The sequence below is a fragment of the Hemicordylus capensis genome, chromosome 3 (assembly GCF_027244095.1).
Source record: "Hemicordylus capensis ecotype Gifberg chromosome 3, rHemCap1.1.pri, whole genome shotgun sequence".
NCBI classification, from domain to species: Eukaryota; Metazoa; Chordata; class Lepidosauria; order Squamata; family Cordylidae; genus Hemicordylus; species Hemicordylus capensis.
In genome coordinates, this window is record NC_069659.1 from 340,338,022 (window position 1) to 340,361,377 (window position 23,356).

The following is a 23,356-nucleotide window of genomic DNA, read 5'->3' on the forward strand; positions in this document are numbered from 1 at the left end:
CAGTGGGAGACAGTTGAGAATGTCCTAGCAGGCCACAAAATGGCGGCTGTGGAGGGTGGGAGCTAACAGTGGTCTGTGTGGACATTATGGTCATCATCTGGATGAAAAGACTCAACAGAAGTTGCATTAAAATGAATAGGGCAAATTAGGCATGACTAACATAGCCTATTAATTTTGATAGGACTTCCACTGAGTAACTTATTCAGAATGTCTAAAAAAGGCTACGAAAAGTGTGTGTGTGTGGTGGCGGGGGGAACAGAACACAAGTAGCATGTTATGTTTACATTAAAGTCATTTCTTTGTGTTAAACTACTTTAATGAAGAGCCACCTAATGGCGCTGTGTGGAAATGACTTGACTAGCAAGCCAGAGGTTGCTGGTTCGAATCCCCGCTGGTATGTTTCCCAGAAAATGGGAAACACCTATATCAGGCAGCAGCGATATAGGAAGGTGCTGAAAGGTATCATCTCATACTGCGCAGGAGATGGCAATGGTAAACCCCTCCTCTATTCTACCAAAGACAACCACAGGGCTCTGTGGTTGCTAGAAGTCAACACCGACTCGATGGCACACTTGACTGTATTGAAATGTTGAAATTAAGTGCTGAGGTACTTATCAGTGGGCAACATCCAGATGAAGTTAGTAAGTGCTATTGAAATTAATGGGACAAGTTAGTCATGGCTATTTGTCTCATTCATTTCAGTAGTTCTTAGTCATAGGAATGCAGGAAGCTGCCTTATGATGAGTCAGACCATTGGTCCATCTAGCTCAGTATTGTCCATAGTGATTGGCAGTGGCTCTCCAAGGTTTCAGGCAGGAGTCTCTCAGCCCTACCAGGAGATGCTGCCAGGGACTAATACTGGGACTTTCTTCATGCTAAGCACATGCTTAGTCATGATTAACTAGTCTGGATATTGCTCAGTACCTTTGACTTCATCGGCCAGGATACCAGAACGCAGAAGCAGGTCCTCTTAGTGAACTTGTAGAGAGAATGCTGTCAAATGTGTTTTCCTTACATCCCTGTAGGTAAAAGGGCTAGAGCATTTTTAAACAAAATGAAAGCTGAAAATTCAGGGAAGGGCCTGAGTACAGGAGCACGGCAGACCTTCCGGGGTCTATGGATCTGAATCTTACTAATATATTACAGAACAGCATAGAACATGGTTTAAAGGCTGCGCAGTTTTGGCTCTCCAGCTTTTTTTGGGACTACAGCTCCTGGCATCCCCAGCCACAGTGGCCAATAGTCAGGAATTATGGGAACTATAGTCCAACATCTTCAGGACAGCCAGCCAAAGTTGTGCAGCCTGGGTTTAAATTCATTTTCCAGGCACCAAATTAATATCTGTCTTTTTGTTGATATTCTTTGTCACAGGTAAAAAGATGGCTTATCACAAAGTCAGTGGAGACCAGAAGGCGCAATACCTCGATAACGATGACCTCCAAGCCACTTCCTTAGAACTGGAATGGGACATGGAGAAAGAATTGGAGGAGCCTGGCTTTGACCATTTCCAACTGGATGGGACAGTCCACCAACCTGTGGGGCACACACAAAACATCGACATTGACCTGGAGCCCATTCAGCCATCAGCATCACCTAAGGGAAGGTTCCAGAGACTTCAGGAGGATCCAGATTATGTCTCCCATTATACACGACCTCCACCAAAGAACAGTCGCTGCAGCTTTTGCTGCATGCTTAAGCTATTTTGCACTACAATGAGTTTATTTATTTTGGGGATTTTGATAGGCTACTATGGACATACAAAATGCCCTCCTTCCTCTGCTTCTCCAGAACCAAGTAATCCTCACATCAGCCAGGAGATTCTTAATGAAATCAAAGCAAAGGATCTTGCACAGATTTTCAGGTATGTGCTTTCCCCATGTAACTGCTGCTTGATGTTGGCAAATGTATGTCTTGGAGTTTGTTTAGAGCTTTCCTGATGAGGAGCAGGTGGTGTTTGGTGAAGGGTTCCAGTGCCTCCCTCTCTGATGGATACCCCTCTGTTCCTCGCCAGGCCTTCATTCCTTCATAAGGGAGGTCTATACTGGAATTTTCAAAGCAGCCAATCTAGCGGGTAGGACAGGAAGGTTCACCTGTCCACTTTTCTAGCAAAATCCTTTCTGTTGCCCTGTACCTGTTGCCCTGTGTCTACAGAGTGACTGTGTAAGTGGCAAATGGAAGCTTATGAGAGAATGGTTCCTTATCTGGAGCAGCCAATTAGGAGACAGCAGACTTAACTTTTTCAAGTTCTATTTTTAACTATTTCCACTCCTGCCCAGATGGTCTTAAGCAAGGGAAAGATTAACCAGTGGCTAGCAAATTTAATTTTAAATTAAAACTAAGAGAGTGAGAACTCAGAAGAGTTCTAGGGCAGTGATTTCCCCAGGACGGGATATGGAAAATCAGGTTGTCTTGGCCATCTAGGGACAGATGTAGGTTATGTTGTTTGAATTAATAGCTATTCCCTTGTGTGCATTTCACAATTATGAAAGACTTCTAATGAACAACGTTGGATGAAGCCCAATGCAGAATGAAGCCCAGGTTTAATAATATGATTGTGGATAAATGGACTTTGGGTGGGGTTTTTTAATAGTTAAAATTAGATAATATTTGTTTGTATTTATGTTTGAAGTATGGTGTAAAGTTTAGTTATACTGGAGCTTCTGTATGGAATGGAATGGATGTAGCAAAAGCACTGTGGTGATTGGGCAGTGGGGATTCTGTATACAGATGTGGGGAAAGGGTATGTGACAGTTAAGATCAATTTAATTCAGAGTTGGTCTGTTAATGGTTCATAGATGTGCTGGATTATAGCTCCTTGAAGAAAAGTGGTGTTCTATGTTTAAATAAAAATAAATAAATAATAATGATAATAATAATTTATTAATATTAATATTGATATTATTTAAGAAAAAATGATAATAAATAATCATGGATTATTGACATCTCAAAATATCAAGGTGATTTGAGGATTCATCACACTGAAAACATAGATGTAGATATGTAGATACAGATATAGGTTGCTTCAAATTATAGCGGGAAGTCAGCATGAAACCTACTTGCAACTGCCTCACATGCTGAGCACTGATAATCAATTAAAAAAGGACATTGCCCAAGACCAGCCTTCATTTCGGCCATATGGCTTGGTGTCCTTTTTAACATCTCAACTTGAGGATTGTTGTTTTAATGTGGACACATCCATGGCTTTCTGTGTGTAAGCAATTCCTGAGGTCAGATATACAATCATTTGCTCTGAACAATAAGTAATTGCTGCCATCCTAACTAACAAAGTGCCAATGCTCCATGAGATGCACTGGTGCTGTGGACAGGATCCATTCACTCAGCACTGGCACTTGTGTAGGGGAGATTAGTTTTGTTTACCTCTTCTTTCCCCAGAAGCATTATGTATCACCTGGAAATGTGTCCCTGAGGGTCATGTAGCCCTCAGGGACACATTTCCAGTGACACAAAGGAAATCCAGTGGAAGGGGAGATCACCATCATTTGACACCTGCCTCAAAGTGCTGATGTTGTATTAGTCTGGAACTCATCTGAAACACCAGTGTATCTCAGAGCACTGGCACTACTTTAGTAAGGATGTTTGCCAATGATTATAATCCACAAGGGAATGTGAGAACATGTTAATGTGGTTGTAAATAACCACCCAGAAAAAATGTGGTTTTCATTGCCATGAGACAATGAGGTTGTTCTTACGTGCAGGCAAAACTGGGCTAGCAAAGCCAAGCCCAGTCTTGTCCACATGTGAGAACTGGCAGGATCGTGCCCAACCCCAGTGGTGCTTTGGTGGCAAACCCACCAAGCCAGCCACCCTCTTGATGAAGTGAGCGCTCTCTTAACCCTGTTTTTCTGACCATCTGCCAGTCCTGGCTGCTTGCAGATGGCTGAAGCCAGAATAGTTTTGAAAGTTTCTAGTTTAGAGTACAAACTGAATTCCTAATGCAGACATCAGTGAGAGGGGAGGGGAGTGCCCTGAAAGAGTCTGCAAAGCTGGTGATTCAGCATTACAGTGGAATGTGATGTGCTCATTCTGATGTGATCAGATGAAAGGTTACAGCTCTTGATGACATTTACAAATGATGCCCATTAAGATGCTTACAAAGACACGGCAATGCTAGAGAAAGCTTTTTGGCTGTTTGCTTGGTTGAAAGCTATCTGATACATTTAGGTAAGTCTTTCCTCTATGCTTTCTCACCACAGTTTACCGATATCTGCACTGCAACTAAAATATTAGCTGTAAAATGGTTACTTGATAGCTGGTATGTAGAACCCTGCCTTTATGGTGATGTTGAGCACACGTTGAGCACATCTGGGAAAGTTGATGTGGCATGTGGCAACCTCACCATGGGGTTTTGAGATAGATAATGAGACACTGCCACCACTTGCGGAAACTTTCAGCACTTATTCCTCAAGCATCTCAAGGTAACTGTGTCGTCTTGGCACTACTATTCTGTCTTCTCACGGGAAATGGCAGTTAAAAATGCCACCCAGAATAAACAACAACCAAGGATATATTCTTGTTAGAAATGAATATAACACTGCTCTCCTTAACTCAGAGCTACATAAAGTGCATCTTCCCACCAGTAACAGTTTCACTCTCACTGATCTTAACTTCTCCCAATCTGCATATGAACATAAGGACAACCCTGCTGGATCAGGCCCAAGGCCTGTCTAGTCCAGCATCCTGTTTCACAATGCAGCCCAGCAGATGCCTCTGAGAAGCCCACAACAAGAGGTGAGGGCATGCCCTTTCTCTTGATGTTGCTCCCCTACAACTGGTATATAGAGGCATCTTGCCACTGAGGTTGGGGGCATCCTTCCACTGAGGCTAGAGGTGGCCAATAGCCACCAGACTGGTAGCCATTGATAGACCTGTCCACCATGAATCTGTCTAAGCCCCTTTTAAAACCATCCAATCTGGTGGCCCTCCACCACATCCCATGGCAAAGAATTCCATAGATTAATTATGCACTGTGTGAAAAAGTACTTCCTTTTGTTGGCCCTAAATTTCCCAGCCTTCAGTTTAAATGGATGACCCCTGGTTGTAGTGTTGTGAGAGAGGGAGAAAATTTTATCTCTGCCCACTCTCTCTACTCCATGCATTATTTGATATGCCTCTATCATGTCTCCTCCTCTTTTCCAAACCCCAAAGCCCCAGATGCTGTTGTCTTGCTGTTGTCTAAGGAAGGTGCTTCAGGCCCCTGATCATCTTGGTTGCCCCCTTTTGCACCTTTCCCCATTCTACAATGAGGCTATTCACACGATGGCAGGAAATCGGGCTAGCAGAGGCTAGCCCGATTTCCTCCCATCGTGAGAACCAGCAGGCTCAACTGAGAGCCTGGTGGTTCTTAAGCGGGTCACCCACTTAAGTAGCCCAGCAGATAAACCGGGTTTGCGGAGTGAGTGCTCTGCAAACCCAGTTTTTCTGATTGTGAGTTGCCGCGGCAACTCGGGAGGAGACCCCTGACTGGGAGGCTGGAAAGCAGCCTCTTGGCTCAGGGGTCTCTCCAGCATGTCCTGAGCGTTCACGCAAGGCATGCTAGAGCTTCCGGGGGCCACACCGGACAGAACCGTGACAGAGCCGTGACGGAGCCGTGATGGAGCCGTTACAGAGCCGGCAGTCGTGTCGGCGGCAGCTGCGGCCGCCCGGAGCAGATTAACTGCTCGTCTGTGGGGAGAGCGATCATGAGAAGAGCCTCAAGCTCTCCCTTAAGATATGGTGACAAGAACTGTATACAGTACTCCAAATGTGGCTGCAGCATAGATTTGTATAATGACATTATAATACTGGCAATTTATTTTCATTCCCCTTCCTAATGATCCTTAGCATGGAATTTGGCTTTTTCACAGCTGCCATGCAATGAGTCGACACTTTCAAAGAACTGTCCACCACAACCCCAAGATCTGGTCAGTCACCAACAGCTCAGCATATATGTGAAGTTGGGGTGGTTCTTTTAGCCCCAATATGCATCACTTTATACCATTTCCCATTTTGTCACCCAGTCCCCCAGTTTGGAGAGATCCTTTTGGAGCTCCTCACAATCTGTTTTGCATTTCACTACCCTAAATAGTTTAGTATCATCTGCAATTGGCCACTTCGCTACTTACCCAACTTCTGGATAATTTATGAACAAGTTAAAGAGCCCTTGTCCCATTACAGATCCTTGGGGGACCCCACTTCTTACTTCATTGTGAAAAATGTCCATTTATCCCTATCCTCTGTTTCCTGTCCTTCAATCAGTTACCAATCCACACATGAACCTGTCCCCTTCATCCATGACTGCTAAGTTTACTCAAGATCAACTTTGTCAAAAGCTTTCTGGAAGTCCAAGTATACTGTGTCAGCCGGATCACCTCTATCCACATGCCAGTTGACACTCTCAAAGAACTTCAAAAGGTTAGTGAGGCAAGACATGTTCTTACAGAAGCCATGCTCAAGGTTCTCCTTCAACAAGGCCTGTTCTATATGTTTGACAATTTTGTCCTTAAGTATGCTTTACATCAGTTTACCCAGCACAGAAGATAAGCTAACTGGCCTGTAGTTTCCAGGATTCACCCTGGATCCTTTTTAAAAATCGGAGTTACATTAGCTACTTTCCAGTACTCTGGTACAGAGCCTGACTGTAGGGATAAGTTACATATTTTTGCTAGGAGAGTAATTTCACATTTGAAATCCTTCAGAACTTTTGGGCAGATGCCATCAGTCCCTGGTAATGTGTTAAATTTTCATTTTTCAAGTCAGTTTAGAACATCCTCTCTCATCACCAGAAATAGGCCCAGTTCTTCAGCCTCCAATCCGGAGAAGCTCAGTTCCAGAGTGGGCATATGGTCAGTATCCTTTAGCGTGAAGACAGATGCAAAGAACTCATTCAGCTTCTCTGCAGTCTTAAGGCTCCTTAATAATCCCTTTCACTCCCTCATCATCTAAGGGTCCAAATGCCTCGCTGGTAGGCTTTCTGCTTCTGATATATTTAAAGAAGTTTTTGTTATTCCCCTTGTCACTTCTAGCTGTATAGCCCTCAAACTCTTTTTGAAACCCTTATTGTCTCATTGCATTTCTTCTGCCAGAGCTTATGTTCCTTTCTGTTCTCTTCATTTGGGCAGGACTTCCATTTTCTGAAGGAAGTCTTCTTTCCTTTTATAGCTTCCCCGACTCTCTTAGTCATGCTGGTGTCCTCCTAAACTTGGTGGTACCTTTCCTCTTCCTTGGTATACATTCCAACTTAGCTTCTATTATTGTGGTTTTAAATAAGTTCCATGCTCCCTGGAGTGATTTGACCTCCTCTGACGTTCCCTCTCTGCTTCCTCTTTTCCAGTCTCCTCATTTTTTGAGAAATTTCCTCTTCTGAAGTCCAGTGCATCTGTGTTGGACTTCTTTGGCAATGCTCCACTCTGAAGTGGTGCTGAATTGGATCACACTATGGTCACTGTCCCCCAATGGTTCTATGACTCTGACATCTCACACCAGGTCCTGGGCATCACTCAGGATTAAGTCCAAGGTTAAGCAAGCATCTGTTCTAAGGCACAGTCATTTAGCATGTCTAGAAATCTGACCTCTCTTTCAATACTTGCACATGAATTTGCACAGTCTATGTGAGGGTAATTGGAGTCACCCGTTATTTCTGCTCTGTCTCTCTTTGACACCTCTATAATTTGCTTCTCCAAGTCCAGGTCACTCTCAACATTTTGATCCAGAGGGTGATAGCCCATGCTTACTAACACATTTCCTTTCTGTCCTCACACTGTCACCCATAATGATTCTGTAGAGGACTCTGGTCCTCTTAGGTTTTCTAGCTTATAGGATTCTATCCCTTCTTCAATATACAGTGCTACTCCACCCAAAAGCCTCCCCTCCCTGTCCCTTCTGTAGAGTTTGTATCCAGGAATAAAAGTGGCCCACTGGTTCTCATAGTTCCACCAGGTGTACGTTATGTCCACTATATATATATATATGTTTCCATTAGTAAACAAGAACTCCAGCTCACCCATCTTGGCATAGAGGCTTCTGCCATTGGTATATAAACACCTATACACTGGCATTGGTGTGTGCTGTCTCCTTTACTGTCATTTGATCTCTTTGACCAGCTGTCATGAGCCCTTTGACCAGGGCTCTACCCTGGTTCTACTCTGTCCGCACCTTCGCATCTTAGGGGGTCTTTCTTGCCAAACCAGATACCACTCAGTTCCTGTCAGTGGTCCCCCAGGTGTCATTTAAATGCTGCTCTGCAATCTATCTATCTATCTATCTATCTATCTATCTATCTATCTATTTATTTATTTATTTTAAACACCAGCAGTCTGGTTCCGTCTTGGTTCAAGTCGAGCCCACCCCTTTTGTGCAGGCTTTGCTTGCCCCCAAATGTATCCCAGTGCCTAAAAAAATTCAAACCCCTCCTCCTGGCACCCCCATCTCATTGAAACCACCTCCCCCAACCCACCATCTCACTGAGACACCCCGCTTTGAGACCCTTGAGCTCTGCCTGTCTTGCTGGCCCTGCATGTGGAACAAGTAGCACTGATTATTATTGATTTCTTTAAAATATTTATACCCCGCCCCTCCAGTGCACTACTGCTCGGGGCGGCTCACAACAATAAGATAGACACAGATACAATAAAAGTAATAAGATTAACTAAATTTTTAAAGAAGTCAGACTAAAAACCACAATTATTAGGTTCAAATTAAAACTGAAAATTATAAAAAGCTAAAGAAGCTGAAGAACCTACCAGATATGACAAAACAATAATGGAACATTAAGAAGCCTCCTTAAAATGGTGCGTTTTGAGATGTTTTTTCAGAGACCCTGGGGGTCCTGGACTTCAATATGGTACCTAGCAGCCTAATTTGGTTTCCAAGACCCCACAATTGCATTTCCCAACATTGTTGGTGCCAATGTGCACTACTACTGCTGACTCCTCCCTAGCACTGCCTAACAGTCTTTCTAGTTGCTGCATGAAGTCCACAACCTTTGTCCCAGGCTGACAGTCACTGTGCAATCTAAATATGGGTCACACACACACAGTTGTGGAATCACCACCACCCAAACACCACAGTGCTTTTGCTGCCTGTACTAGGGATAGCAATAGCACTTACATTTATATACCGCTCTATAGCCGGAGCTCTCTAAGCAGTTTACAATGATTTAGCATATTGCCCCCAACATTCTGGGTACTCATTTTACCGACCTCAGAAGGATGGAAGGCTGAGTCAACCTTGAGCCCCTGGTCAGGATCGAACTTGTAACCTTCAGGTTACAGGGCGGCAGTTTTACCACTGCGCCACCAGGGGCTCAGGGATGTGCGAAACGTTTCGGATACAAAACGTTTTGTACCCAAAACAGCCCATTTCAGGTGTTTTGTAGACAAAACCAAACCCTATGAAGGGTCTAGTGAAGCCCAGCCTGGGTTAGGCTGCACATGAGAACCACCGGGATCGGGCCCAATTCCAATGGGGCAGCATCACTAAGCCCAGATTTTTAGCCCATCTGTTAGCCAAGGTTAGGGGAGTGAGTGCCGCTTAACCTGGGCTACTTAGTTGTGTGCGAGGTCAGGCTGCTTCCAGCCTGACTGCACACAGACATGGGCACTTAGAGCACCCATTTTGGAGGGGAATCCCCCAAAGCATTGTGCAAGTTGTGTGGTGCATTGTGGGATTCTCATAGGCCAGTATGCATTGTCCTGGCCTCTGGAGCTGTGCAATGTGCCACACAGTGCTGCTCGTCTTAGAGCATGGTTCGCACTCCCAGAAACATGAAATCACTTATTTGGGGAGAAGGTGAGTTTCACCAGCCTTAACCCTCTGCCTGCCGCATCACCTGCCCACCACCCTGTCTGCCTGGCCATGTGAAAAACCTCTACATGTCCTATTAACTTCACTACTTTTCTTTCTGATCAGGTATGCTGATGGGGCACAAAATGCTTTTTAAAACCCTTGTGCATGCCACACAACCTTCTCTTGGCATGCCACATGCCAAATCAATTGGGAAGGGGAAGAATCCCCCTCTCCACTACTGCTGGGGTAAATATTGGCTTATTTGGAACATTGGTGAAGAGGACGGGCAATGAGGCAGAAGAGGACTGAGCCTCATATTGGGTCAGACACAATCTGATTTCTTCCTGCTGATTTCTTCCTGCATGGAATGACTGGCAGAGAGTGTTCGCTCATTCCTAGCTTTTTATAACTTAACATGATGAATTTCCAGCATTTTGAACCAAGTTGGTTCCCTAAAAGGAATCATCTCTTGTTTTGAGTGTTTTCTTTTGCTTCTCACTATTAATCAAAGAGACTCAAAGGTCTGATCCTAAGACAGAGTCAGCAGTTTTGGCTAACTATCCTGGGGCATCCTTTGAGAAGAGGTTTTGAAGCAAACCTTTCAGAACAGAAACCCTCAGCAGTTTAATTAGTAGTCCCTGGTAATTGCTTTGACAACCATCAGGGTTTTGCTGCTTGCAGCTGAATTAAGTGTATCAGCTTTCTGCATCCATCATGTGAAATTTGGAAGGGAACTTCTATTGTCTTTAAGACGGACTCACATCAGAGATAAAGGATGATGCAGCTGCTACCATTGCTAGGTATTTAGATAAGAGGTTTGGTGCAGTTTTAGTCTGCAGTTTTAGATTAATGCTGTAATCCTTAGCAGTTCTCTGGGCATAAGACCCATTAAACTCAATGCCCTGGTTCAGACGTCATGTAGAATCTTGGCTCTAGCTAGGCTCCGCGTGATGTCCCAAGCTTTGAGAACATGTGCTGCTCCTCCCATCCGCACACGAGCATTTACTTCCTATCTAGGTTAAAACAAGCCAAGTTTGGTTATGTCATCCAAACCCAGCAATCACAGCTTATTCTAACCCACTTGCTTCAAATAACCCTAGATCTGCAACTCACAAGCTTTGGGTACAGGTCTTGGGTTATTTGAAACAAGTAGGTTGGAATAAGCTGAGTTTAGTGAGTTTGAACTGTATGACAAATCTTGGCTTATTTTAAGGTAGATACGAAGTAGATGTTTACATGGGGATGGGAGGGGGAAGCATGGATTCCAAGGGTTAGGGATGTCGAGCCTAACTCTAACCAAGGTTGTGTGTGAGATCTGAACTATTCTGGTCAGAGGCGTATCTAGGGAAAATAGCGCCTAGGGCAAACACTGAAATTGCGCCCCCTGTCCAAGCATCTGACACCCATCTTTCAGATAACTTTACCATAATATCAGCTGAAAAATACAAGTCAAGCTCGTTACTCTTTTAATATTTCAAAAACTATTTAGCAGTGGACTTAGCCAGACCAAAAAATGCTGGAAAACTACAAATTTCAGTATGTGCGGGCTCATGAAATACCCAAATACTATGTGGAGATGTACTTGGAAAACTAAACAGAAGTGCCTGTCTAATTCTCTACTATGCATTGTAGCATCACCATTACATAAGTTTTAAAAATCAATGGAGAATTTGACTTTTCCCAGATACTCTGTAAATAATTAAAGGATATGCAGAGTAAACTGTGTCACTGCTTGGAATATATTCTAGTCTTTCAGAAAGACAGTTAAAATGAGAGAAAGAGAGCAAGAAACTCCCAGTGGGCCTTAATATTAAGGGTTTCACACTGATTCAAAGACAAACTCACCATTAATAGCCATATTAGCAAGACATCACATTTAACTCACTTATCACAAGAAGCAAAGTAAGAGCAAATGAATACAGTCCTAGCTCTTAAAGCGTCAGCTCAGTATTCACAAGCCCTGATTCTCTGTACATAGTGCCAATCTGAATATGTGTACAGAGTCTTATATTATTATTATTTTATTATTATTTTTACCCGTAGACCCTTTGGGGGGCTTCCTAAAGGCTGGGGGGGGGAGGGTTGCAAAGATTCCCCCTCACCCCGCTGGCCTCTAGGGCCTCACAGGGACCATTTGAGCATGTGCAGTGGCCGTTTTTAAAAATAATCTTCTTTTTTTTTAAAGGCCACTGAAAACAAAATGGCCACCATGCATGCTCAAATGGCCTCTGCAAAGCCTGGCATGACCTAGAGCCTCACAGAGGCCATTTGAGCATACACGGTGGCCATTTTGTTTTGGCAGCCATTTTTTTTTAAAAAATTAATTTTACAAAATGGCGCCCACCTTCAAGTGGCGCCCGGGGCACGTGCCCTGCCTGCCCTACCCCTAGATACGCCCCTGATTCTGGTAGTAGTAGCACCACCACCACCCATGTACAAGAGGGGTTTACCATTGCCTCCTCCCGCGCAGAATGAGATGATGCCTTTCAGCATCTTCCTATATCTCTGCTGCCCAATATAGTACCAGCGGGGATTCAAACCGGCAACCTTCTGCTTGTTAGTCAAGAATTTCCCCACTGCACCACTTAAGGTGGTATGTACATGGTACTTTATGAGAAATGAGAGGACAGGTCCCTGCCCTGAGGAGCTGGGCTTGATACAAGATATTGATACAAGGGAGGCAACAGAAGAGTTGAAAGAGAATGGGGCCAGAGGCAGATAAGGGGAGAATATGCAGTTACACATGCTTAAGTTTAGCGATAGGAGGGAATGGAGACCTTTGAGTAAGCATAGAGGGGATTGGACAGCACAAATTTTGAGCTTTGTTCAAGGTCTTGGTTCAAATCTCACATCTATCTATCTATCTATCTATCTATCTATCTATCTATCTATCTATCTATCTATCTATCTATTTATATAAAGCCCAAAACTTATGTCTTTAGCCTTTCAGTCACTCAGTGCTATGAGGCAAGTCATGAACTCACGAGGTGGCATTAGGTGAGCCACCCCTTCTCAGCCACAGCCTCATCCCCACCATGTGAGAATAATGCTGACCTATTGCTCTTATGGGAATTAATGAAATAAATGATGTGAAGTGCTTTATAAATTATAAATTATGTGAAGTGTTTTATAAATGCAAAGTATGGCTGTCTGATCTGCAATCCTTCTTGTCCCAGAGACCCCCTTATATCCTCCAGCATTTGTTTAGCAAAGAGCCCTTTGTCAAGAAATCTAAGTTCCTCTTGACTTATGGTGTTGTTAAATAGGTGGCTGCAATTCCAGGGCATGCACTGCAACAATTAGCAATTAGTTTCCTGCCTTGTATACACAAATCAAAATTTTAAAGCCTCTGGGGGGGCGGGGGGCGGGATAAGTCTTCCTCTAGTTATAGCATGCAGGACGGTTACACCTCTCACCTCCCTATAGTCTGACCCACACAAGCCATTTACCCGAGAGCTGCTAATAAGGCAGGTCACTCTCTGGCCAGCCCGCAATCTGTTGGACTGAATGGAGCTATTGTTCACGCCACTCTCAAAACGGGAGTTATAAGAATGAAGGCCGTTAAGGAGCGAGGCTCTCCCCCCCCTTTTTCTTCCTGGGAATTGATTGGGGATAATGAAATTGACGTCCTCTGAATAGTAATCAGTTTCAATGAGCAGCGTGTTGCGATAGCCTTACCAAAAGGAGACTGCTAGTTGCGGTTCATTTCACATGGCAAGCTGATGAGTTTCCTGGGGTACTGCAGCATCAGGCTGAAATAATCACAACCCAAATTGATTTTATTCAAAGGCAAATAATGTGGGTTTTTTTTTTTAAACAATGCATTCTGCAGCTTTAAAAGGGGAACGACTTTCAACCAAGGTAAAGGTAAAGTGTGCCGTCAAGTCGATTTCGGCCCTTCAGGTGCGCCACCCCCTGGACCAGACTAATACATGTTACCTTCAGCAGATGGGTCGGAAGCAAGAGTGGTCCTTTTAAACCCACAAAGTCATCTTTAGAGTGGAGAGCTGGTCTTGTAATAGCAGTCATGACTGGTCCCCCTAGCTAAGCACGGTCTGCCCTGGTTGCATTTGAATGGGAGACCACATGTGAGCACTGTAAGATATTCCCCTCAGGGGATGGAGCTGCTCTGGGAAGAGCATCTAGGTTTCTCCTGGGTATCACAAAGTAGGGCTGAGAGAAATTCCTGCCTGCAGCCTTGGAGAAGCCGGTGCCAGTCTGTGAAGACAATTCTCAGCTAGATAAACCAATGGTCTGACTCAGTATATGGCAGCTTCCTATGTTCCTATCTTTAAAAATTTTGTTCTGCTACATTGAAGGTCACTGGAAGAAAAAATAGGCTAGGAACTTAGGAAGCTGCCATATACTGAGTCAGACCATTGGTCTATCTAGCTCAGCATTGTCTTCACAGACTGGCAGTGGCTTCTCCAAGGTTGCAGGCAGGAATCTCTCTCAGCCCTATCTTGGAGATGCTGCCAGGGAGGGAACTTGGAACCTTCTGCTCTTCCTGGAGTGGCTCCATCTCCTGAGGGGAATATCTTACAGTGTTCATACTTCTAGTCTCCCATTCAAATGCAGCCAGGGCAGACCCTCCTTAGCTAGGGGGACAAGTCATGCTTGCTACCACAAGACCAGCTCTCCTCTTTTGGAAAAAAATAATTGTGCATTTCTCCACCCTCATCAGTGGCCATCATTGCAGGGGCAGGGAAGCTCACTACGTGGTGATGCCGCATGGGATAGTGTGTATGTGTGTTTGTATACATTATGCTGGGATGTGGTCAGCTGCTGTTATGTATGTAGTGCCATTTGTGGCATGGCACTTTGCAAGTGATGAGAAAGCAGTCCCTTTCCTGGTGGGATCATAATCTAAAAGTGACACAAGCGTTCAGTTTTATCAGATGAATGACAGGGAAATGGAGGCAAGGATGGATAACCTGGGGAATAATACTCCACGTTCACCTATTTTAGGACTATGTTACAGTATGGTGTGGAAGTCACAAAACCATAGAGTTGGGAGGGGGCGGACTTTCAGGCCATCTAATCCACCCCTTGCTTGATGCAGCAATTCTAGAGCTGGAGCATCTCCAAAGATGCCTTCCCAGCCTCTGCTTGAAGACTCAAGAGGGAGAGCCCACTAACCCTTTAGTTCTGGGGTAGGCAGCCTTGAATCTCCAGCTGCTGTTCTCACCATCTGCAACTCCCACCATCTGCAGCCACAATTTATAGGGGATGATGGGAGTTGTAGTTCAAGAGCAGCTGGGGAACCAAGGCTGCCTACCACCAGTGTTCCCTGTTAGGCATGTGCCCGAAACGTTTCGGAGGCCATTGTAAAGGCCTCCAAAAAGTTTTGGCGCTGGGGCGGTATTTGGTGTTTCGGCACCGGCGGGGGTAGTACTTTAAGGGTGGGGGAGGGTGTACTCACCCCCCCCACACACACACCGCATTTCCCCCGCCAGCGCTCTGTAAACTTCAAGCCCCTTGGGGTGGCAGCATACCTCCCTGCCGCCCCATTCCCCCCGTTGGCCGGAAGTGGGCAAAAGTTGCGAGCGCGCGTGCGCCCATCATGCGTGCGCGCCGGCAGACTGGCACATGCACACATGTATGACGGGCGCACACGCGCTTGCAACTTCCGGCCACTTCCGGCCAACGGGGGGAACGGGGCGGCATGGAGGAACGCTGCCACCCCGGGGGGGCTTGAAGTTTACAGAGTGCCGGCAGGGGAAATGCGGCAGGGTGGTGGTGAGTACACCCTCCCCCGCCCTTAAAGTACTACCCCCGCCAGTGCTGAAGACTTTTCATGCACATCCCTATTCCCTGTAAGAGGGATCTGCAGATGATGTTGACTACAACTCCCAGAATCCCCAGCTAAAGGCCATGGCAGTTGTAGTTGTAGTCAACACCATCTGGGAGTTGTAGTCAACACCATCTGCAAATCCCTCTTAAAGATAACACTGCCTACCACTGCTCTAAGTAAAACAAGTCCCTGTCGAACTTGATTCCATTATTGGTTCAATTGAGAACTGTCTGGATAGTCACTCCTCATAGAAAGGTGCCTCCTTTCATGCTGCTGTCACTGCCAGCTCGGGCTGCTCCTGCTGTACAGATCATCTGAGAGACCAGAGCTAGTGCATGGAAAAGGTATCCGCCCAATAGCTTTATAGGAGGAGGTGGTGGTGGTTTTATATTCATCAACTGTCTTCTGCTGAAAGTCCTCAGAGTAATGTACACACTTCAGAGATACCTATCGCAATAAATACAATTAAAAATAAGATAAAAGTTCAAAACTGGGGGTGGGGGCTAAAACCTCCCTAAAATCTGTGTGTAAAATCCTTACAACAGTTCATCAAAAGTGTGCAAAAAATGCCTTTCAAGGAAGAACTCCCCCATCTCCAGCTTATGTCAAATTGGCTTGGAAAATAAGATGAGTTACTTCCAGGTGTGTGTGCACACACACATTTAAAAAGGGAAACAACTTGTTTTCAGAGCCCATTTAATTTTGGCAGTTTCTCAGTGCAGTAGCACTACTACATTTACTAAGGGTCAATGAAGCATTTATTCCTAGTGCACTATTTATTTATTTAAAATATTTATACCCTGTCCCTCCAGTACACTACTGCTCAGGGCAGCTCACGATATTAATAAAATAGATACAACATAAAATAAGACTAATAAAGTTAAAGCAAGTTAAAAGACAAGCGAAAACTACATTTAAAATTACAATTTTAAACAGTTTCAAATTAAAAGTTATTAATAAAAAGCTAAAAACTGAGAACTATAAAAACTGAAGAACCTATCAGATATAAGTTGCAGATAAAATATTAAAAAGCTTCTTTAAATAGATGTGTTTTAATTTGTTTAAAAAAAAAACACTGAGGGAGGGAGCATGCTGAAGCTCTTTAGGGAGGGTGTTCCAAAGCTGAGGGGCCACCATCGAAAAGGCCCTGTCTCTAGTCCCCACCAACCAGATCTCTGTTAGTGACGGGGCCATGAGCAGGGCCTGAGATGCTGAGTGGAGGGCCCTGGTAGGTTCATATGAGTGTGCTTCCAGTGTGCTCAAGTCAGGATGGAGATTAGCTCTCTCCCCATCCTACTTCCCACGGTGGGAGCATTGTCACTGCTGTTCTTCTTGACAGATAAAGGTTGTGTAAAGTTAAGGGAGGCAGGTTGGGGCATCAGGGACTGAGTGGAAAGGAAGGAGGAGGCTGTTAAGTTGACTGACTGGGTAAGTGAGCCAGAAATTCTTCTCTGGCTCAGATTTATCTGGCTGTTCCCCATTGGAGGTCTTCAAACAGAGGTTGGTCAGTATTTGTTGGAGATGCTCTAGCTCTGCATTTCTTGCATCAAACAGTGAGTTGAACTAGATGGCCTACAAACAGGGGCACAGCTGTAATATAGCAGTCCCTGCATCATGTGGGAGCTGCCGAGCCTCCTGGAGGAGCCGCCCAGCTTCCCTCTTCCCTTGAGTGGCTTCCAATGACTTGCCTAGCCTTAACCGGCTCGCGCCACTGGAGGCCACCTGCAGCTGCCACTGCTGCCTCTTTCAGCCATTTACCCTACTCTGCCCATCCTCCTTCCATCAACTAGACTCCCAGCCAATGGAAGGAAAGTGTGCATATTGCCCATTGGGAGCACATGCATGCCCTCCTCCCATCAGCTGGGAACCTGGCTATAGGAGGAGGGCAGAGGACAAGCACCCAAAGGAAGTGGCTGGTGGTGTGCAGTGTACCCCCACTGGCCTCGCTCTGCCCATCCTCTCCCCATTCGCCAGGCTTCTGGCCAATGGAAGGAGGTCGTGCTCATGCTCCCAGTGGGCCCTCTCCTTCCATTGGCTGGGGTGCGCACTGCCCGCTGCCTCCTTTGGCCATTTGCCCACCGCCCATCCTCCTTCCATCAGACAGGCTCCCTGCCAATGGAAGGAGGATGGGTGGCACTCAGTGAGTGGGGTGCATACACATGAGTGCACACGGCCCATGGGTGGCACCCCTGTGGGGAGGCTGCCCATATGTGAACACAGGCCCAGGAGGCCCCCTCTCTTCTCCCTAAGCCCCTGCCTACAAAACCCCCACCAACTCTGTGATCCTGTTGTATTAATCCATGCCAAAGAAGAATTCAGGAATCTCAGGCAGCTCACCGCTTCTTTAAGGTGAGTATTATGAGTCCTTGGAGCCCTGGTCTGAGCTCAGCATCTAGGAGTGAGCTTTCCTGGCATCTCTGCCAAAAATGCAACAAGGAGTTGGCTAAGCAATTCTCCGTAGGGAGTGAGTCCCCAAGGGTGAGTGCCACCACAGAAGCAACTCTGGTTCTAACTGGTAAATATTTTATCTGGCAGAAATGTAGTTCTCAAAGAACCGGGGAGAATGTATGGGAAGTGATGTCAGTTGATCTGAAATGTCTGCCTAAAGAGTCTAGTCTTTAAATGGCTGTTTCACACTTCCAAGGAACTGCCTTGGATGTTATCAGTTGAGTAGCCATGGATGTAGTCATTTTCAGGATCATTCCATGCAGTTTAGTTTATGTAAAAACAGCCTACCAGTTTTCTAGGAGAGAAAAAATGCACCCCACTCTAAAGCAGTTCTGTAATTATACTGTGGGTTTGTTGCATCCTGTGTTTTGTTCCACTACTGCCTCCTGGTTTAACTCTGAAGATTTCTAAAAATAATAATTTTGGAAGGGGTACATAGGAACATAGGAAAATGCCATATACTGAGTCAGACCATTGGTCTATCTAGCTCAGTATTGTCTTCACAGACTGGCAGCGGCTTCTCCAAGGTTGCAGGTAGGAATCTCTCTCAGCCCTGTCTTGGAGAAGCCAGGGAGGGAACTTGGGAACTTCTACTCTTCCCAGAGCGGCTTCATTCCCTGAGGGGAATATCTTGCAGTGCTCACACATCAAGTCTCCCATTCATATGCAACCAGGGCAGACCTTGCTTAGCTATGGGGACAAGTCATGCTTGCTACCACAAGACCAGCTCTCCTCTCCATAGACCAGCTCTCCATATTTGCTGCAATTTTTTTTCTAACTTTCAGTTTACTGATGGGCTCCAATGTATAGAAGTGTTGATGAAATCACAGCACAAAAAGGAATCCTGATGTGATCACATAAATATTCTGGTTTTGCCCTGTGATCTAATTATGTACACTCAGTAAGGGGCGCAGGGAGAGACACAAACTAAGAACTGCAGCAAAGTGCATTCTCCATGTTCTGATCAAAGTCTGGAAAACAAAATGGCAGATTATTAATACAGCATTGCGGCTCCAGAAACAATGGCTGACATCCTGATGAATGCTGAATGTGTGTAGCCAAAAATAAAGATATGCATTGTATGCAGTAAATGTGTCCCCACTTCTGAAGCACGCATGCACTTCTGTACACATGCATGGCAAACATTTGCCATCTCTGCTTCCCTCAGAAGTGCTCGATGCAACATGTAGTTATGTCCTTGAGGGTCACACAGCCCTCAGAGACATAATTTCTCATTGCTCAAAGTGCCTTTGGGGGAAGGAGAAACCAGCAAAAATCACCACCAGCACAAGTCCCTGACACAGTGATGTTACTGCTACATACATTACTTTTTTTCTTTTTCTTGTTGGCTGCACATATGCAGTGTTAAGTCAGAATGACATCCCATACCAGGTAATTCAGGAAACCACCCCCCAAATCTGGGGATAGCTTAAGTTGGTGAGAAATTCATAAGCCTCCATGAATTCTACTTTTCATCTTTCCACCTGCTGTGATGAAATTATTTTTCCCCCAAACTCCCATGGACACTCCCTCATAAGCTTTCAATTAACATTAGGAATGCTCATTAGAAATCTATTGAGCAACTCCTTTGTTTTCTGCAGATAGGTGGTAATAAAATGTCAAGCATCTCTTTAACATTTTCATTCATCCTATTACCACTTTCCTTCTTACTGGATAAACAGCCTTGTTCATAAATTCTAAAACTAGACTAGCAATGTGCTCATTATTGCCCTTTTCATTTTTGAAAAAAAACCCTCACCTATCTTTAAATCTATACAGCAACACCCATGTGCAGTTATCTTTGAAACAGGCAAAAACTGCTGCTGGGCTTGCAGAATGGTGTGATTGTGTGGAGGCAGCATATGCATATTTAGGCATTTCATTGTATTTGTAGCTACCCCAGTTTTTGTCATGCCCCTAGCAAAGGAGGAATCGGGGCGGTGAGATTAGGGCAATATTATTGACATTTTCAAATAACTGGGCTTGACTGTTTTTTTAAATGTAAATTATTTGGACATTAGCAGTACCAAAAAAAGTATCAATCTCAGTGAATATAAAGGGAAGAATCCAATTCAAATTAAGTATTTTTTAGGTTCATGGAATTCAGTGGGAGAGTTCAGGTTAAGCATACAATTCAGTTTCCAGCCTTGAAATCAGTGGACTTTTAAGAGTGCTTAATTTTGTTGAGCATAGTGCTCTATACATTCAACTGTGAATTTGCTAAAAGGTAAGTAACCATGGTAACAGAACAACAAGCTGTCAAAGGGCATGTTCAGATGATACTTGATCCACCAGCCCAAGAGCACATGACAACAATGGACTGGTTCATACGCAGCACAAAACCAGAGCTTGGCAATTTCAATTTGGAACTGTGAATCACACCACAGATGTTCATCACTCAAACCCCAGTTCCAGGAGAGGGGAGCCCCTCCCTGCTGCTCAGCCACTGTGGCTGATCCCAACACGCTCCACAAACAGTCTGTGGGCACATGTGCCAGACAGTGTTGGCATGTCAGTGGACCAGCTGTGATTTGCCACGATCTTGAATGGGGTGTGCTAAGCACTTTGGGTGTGTGAACCAGCTTGACCTCGAGCTGGCTCAACCTCAAACTGGCTTGGTTCAAGGGCTTGACCTTAAACCGTTCCAGGCCCAGTTCAGCCTGAACTTGAGTTGAACCTCCTGAGTTGTTTCAGGCCTGGTTCAGGGGTGCCAGCAGTAGTGTTAAATTTTGTTTTTAAAAAGGCAGACTTAACTGCTGAGGGCTACAGTGGCCTCAGGCGGAGCTGCTGTGACCATGGGGTGGGGGGTCTCTGGCAGTTCCCCCTCCCTCCACCATGCTTCCTTCCAACAGCCTCGATCTCCCATGGGCCAATTTGGTCCACAGCCCTTTGCCAGTGCACGGCAGCCATATTCATGTCTTGGGAGGGGGAACCGCCAGAGACCCCCATGGGGCTGCATCACCACCCCCTGAGGCCGCCAAAGCCCTCAGCGGCAGTAAGTCCATCTTTTTAAAAAACAAAACTTAACATCGCTGGCACCCCCAAATTGGGCCCGAACCAGTTTGGATTTAAACCAAGCCGGGCTCCTCATTTGAGGTGCCAAAACTGAACATGCCCAGTTTTCTTCCATAGAGCATCCCTGTATGGTTACCGAGCCCCAATGGCTTGGTTCTCTTGTGAGAGAGCAGTCTGTGGGATAATGGATGGCAAGAGTTCAAATACCACCTAGTAAATTTGATATTAGTGCTCAAAGAGAGAAGCCACCACATTTGTGCCCTGGGTCACCTTGGGATGCCCTGGGTCACCTTGGGAAGGGGGAAGTCCTCCTACACCCAGCATATGCCTTCACCCCACTGCTGCTCGGGTGGGTGGGCGGTGCCATGGTAGGGAGGATGACAGATGCTCACCTGTCAGGGAAGACAGGTGAGTTCCTGCCTGACACAGCTCGCCCACCCTCCCAGCGAGGTTGTGTGCATGGCCTCTATATTTTCTCTGAGTTTTCAATAACATCCAGTGCAACTAAGATTATCTCCCTGCCTACCTATAATTCAGTGGGTACACATGATGTTAAATATATGAACATGTGGTTACAGGCTCACATTTGCTCAGGAGTAGCAGCCACTCAAGGCCAGAATATTTCTTTGTTAAGTGAGGTGCATGGAAAACCTAGGCATGTCAATATGCATAAATATGATAGCGGCATTTTTGGACACAAACAAATTTCATCCTGAATTCATGAGGTCAGTGCTACACAGGGCCAATTATACAAGGGATGAGGCATGCTAACCGTCTTTGCCTCTTGATTAGAAGTATAATTTTGAAGAAAAGTCTGCAGGTCAGAAGAGCTGCGTCAGTTATTTTATCCCTCTGCTGTTTCAGATTTAACCTCTACACTGGCAGTGTGAGACTTGAGGGCTGTTATGTGGACTTTGGGGGTTTTGTCTGGCTTAGTGTTGTGTGTTTTAGATATTCTTCCCATAGCTTGGATAGATGACTTTCAGAAGTTCCCTTGAATACACAGACTGCACTGTTACAGCCCCCCCCCCAGCCCTACATATATCTATGAGTACATTTCACACTTAGCAAATTGCCTCCTAAGCATGGATGACTCCGAGGGGTAGCAGATGCCTCCCCCCCCCACAAAATCCCATCCATCAGACTGAAACTTTACAGCTAAGACCATCATAGGACATCATGATCTTATAGCTTGACTGAATCATTTTAAAAGTCCTCCGTTTTTAAAAGAAACCCCATTTACTCACTCCTCTATCCCAGAACAAGCTGCAGTAGGCAGTGCAGCCAGGTAGGTAGGAGACTCATTATTTACCTTAATTGGATTAATTACCATGCCTCTGTAAGCATTTAGTGTGCAGCAACATCCTCGCTCCCCTAATAAAGTTCTTTGCCACCCCTTTGCTCCCCTCCCAAACTAGTTATTCCAGAGTCACCCCTGCTTCTAAGACTCAGTGGGGAAACTGTGAATTTGTACAGCACACAAGGGGATTCTGTGTGATCTGTGACCCATCAAGCCATACGCAGACCTCCAGCCATATATTTGGATTTTCCAGTTGCTTGCCCATCCTGTGCACTCATTTTTGCCTTCCAAAGCAGCCCTCTATATGGCCTTTATTGAGCATCTGGTGGGCCAGCTGCCACACATGGTGAGCTGAGTTTGGCTGAGAGAGCAAGACAGAGGACCAAGTGGCAGCAGCTGCTCGGAGTGGCAGCCAGCACCCAGAGGGAGAGGGCAAGCAAGCAAGCAGAAGCCGTTGCTCCTAGCCACTGATCACTCATTTGCCCTCTCCCTGTGGGCAGCAGCAGCTGCTACTGCTCCTCCCAGCAGCTCTTGCTGGAGCTTAATGGCAGAGCACCTGCATTGCAAGCAGAAGGCCCCCGGTTCAATTTCTGGCATCTCCAAGTAGGGCTGGGAAAGACCCTGTTTGAAATCCCAGAGAGATGTCGATCAGTGTAGACAATACAGAGCTAGCTAGATAAATAAGCCCTGTTCAGGAGTTCCAAAGAACAATGCTGAACCTGCTTGGAACTGCTGTAAGTGGGTCAGAAGTCCCACCCCAGCATGTCACCCCCCTCCCTCATTGTGCTGTTCATGGAAAAGCCGCATTTGTCTGCTGAGGAGAGTGCCATTACCATGATGGCACACTCTTTTGCCCCAGGCTGCTGGCCATGGAAGTGCCTGCCATCACGGCTACAGCAATTTCCTCGGCAGACAAATGCTGCCTTTTCCATCAGCAGCAGCAGGCGGGAGGAGAATGGTGTGCCGGACCAGTGGGACTTCCGTTCCACTTTCAGCACTTGTGATAAGCGTGCTCA

General features: G+C 45.5%; 1 protein-coding gene across 11 annotated transcripts in view; it reads left to right on the forward strand.

The window, feature by feature from the left end:
- Positions 1 to 23,356, forward strand: part of NAALADL2 (N-acetylated alpha-linked acidic dipeptidase like 2) — a 1,287,075-nt gene that overhangs the window by 678,115 nt on the left and 585,604 nt on the right. For all 11 annotated transcript variants that reach the window (XR_008319557.1, XM_053310111.1, XM_053310109.1 and 8 more), the window contains one exon: positions 1,372 to 1,861. Coding sequence is in view for 10 of the 11 variants with exons in the window: in XM_053310111.1 (XP_053166086.1) it covers positions 1,380 to 1,861 (482 nt within the window). In the remaining variant the exon portion in view is untranslated. The remainder of the gene's footprint in view (positions 1 to 1,371; positions 1,862 to 23,356) is intronic.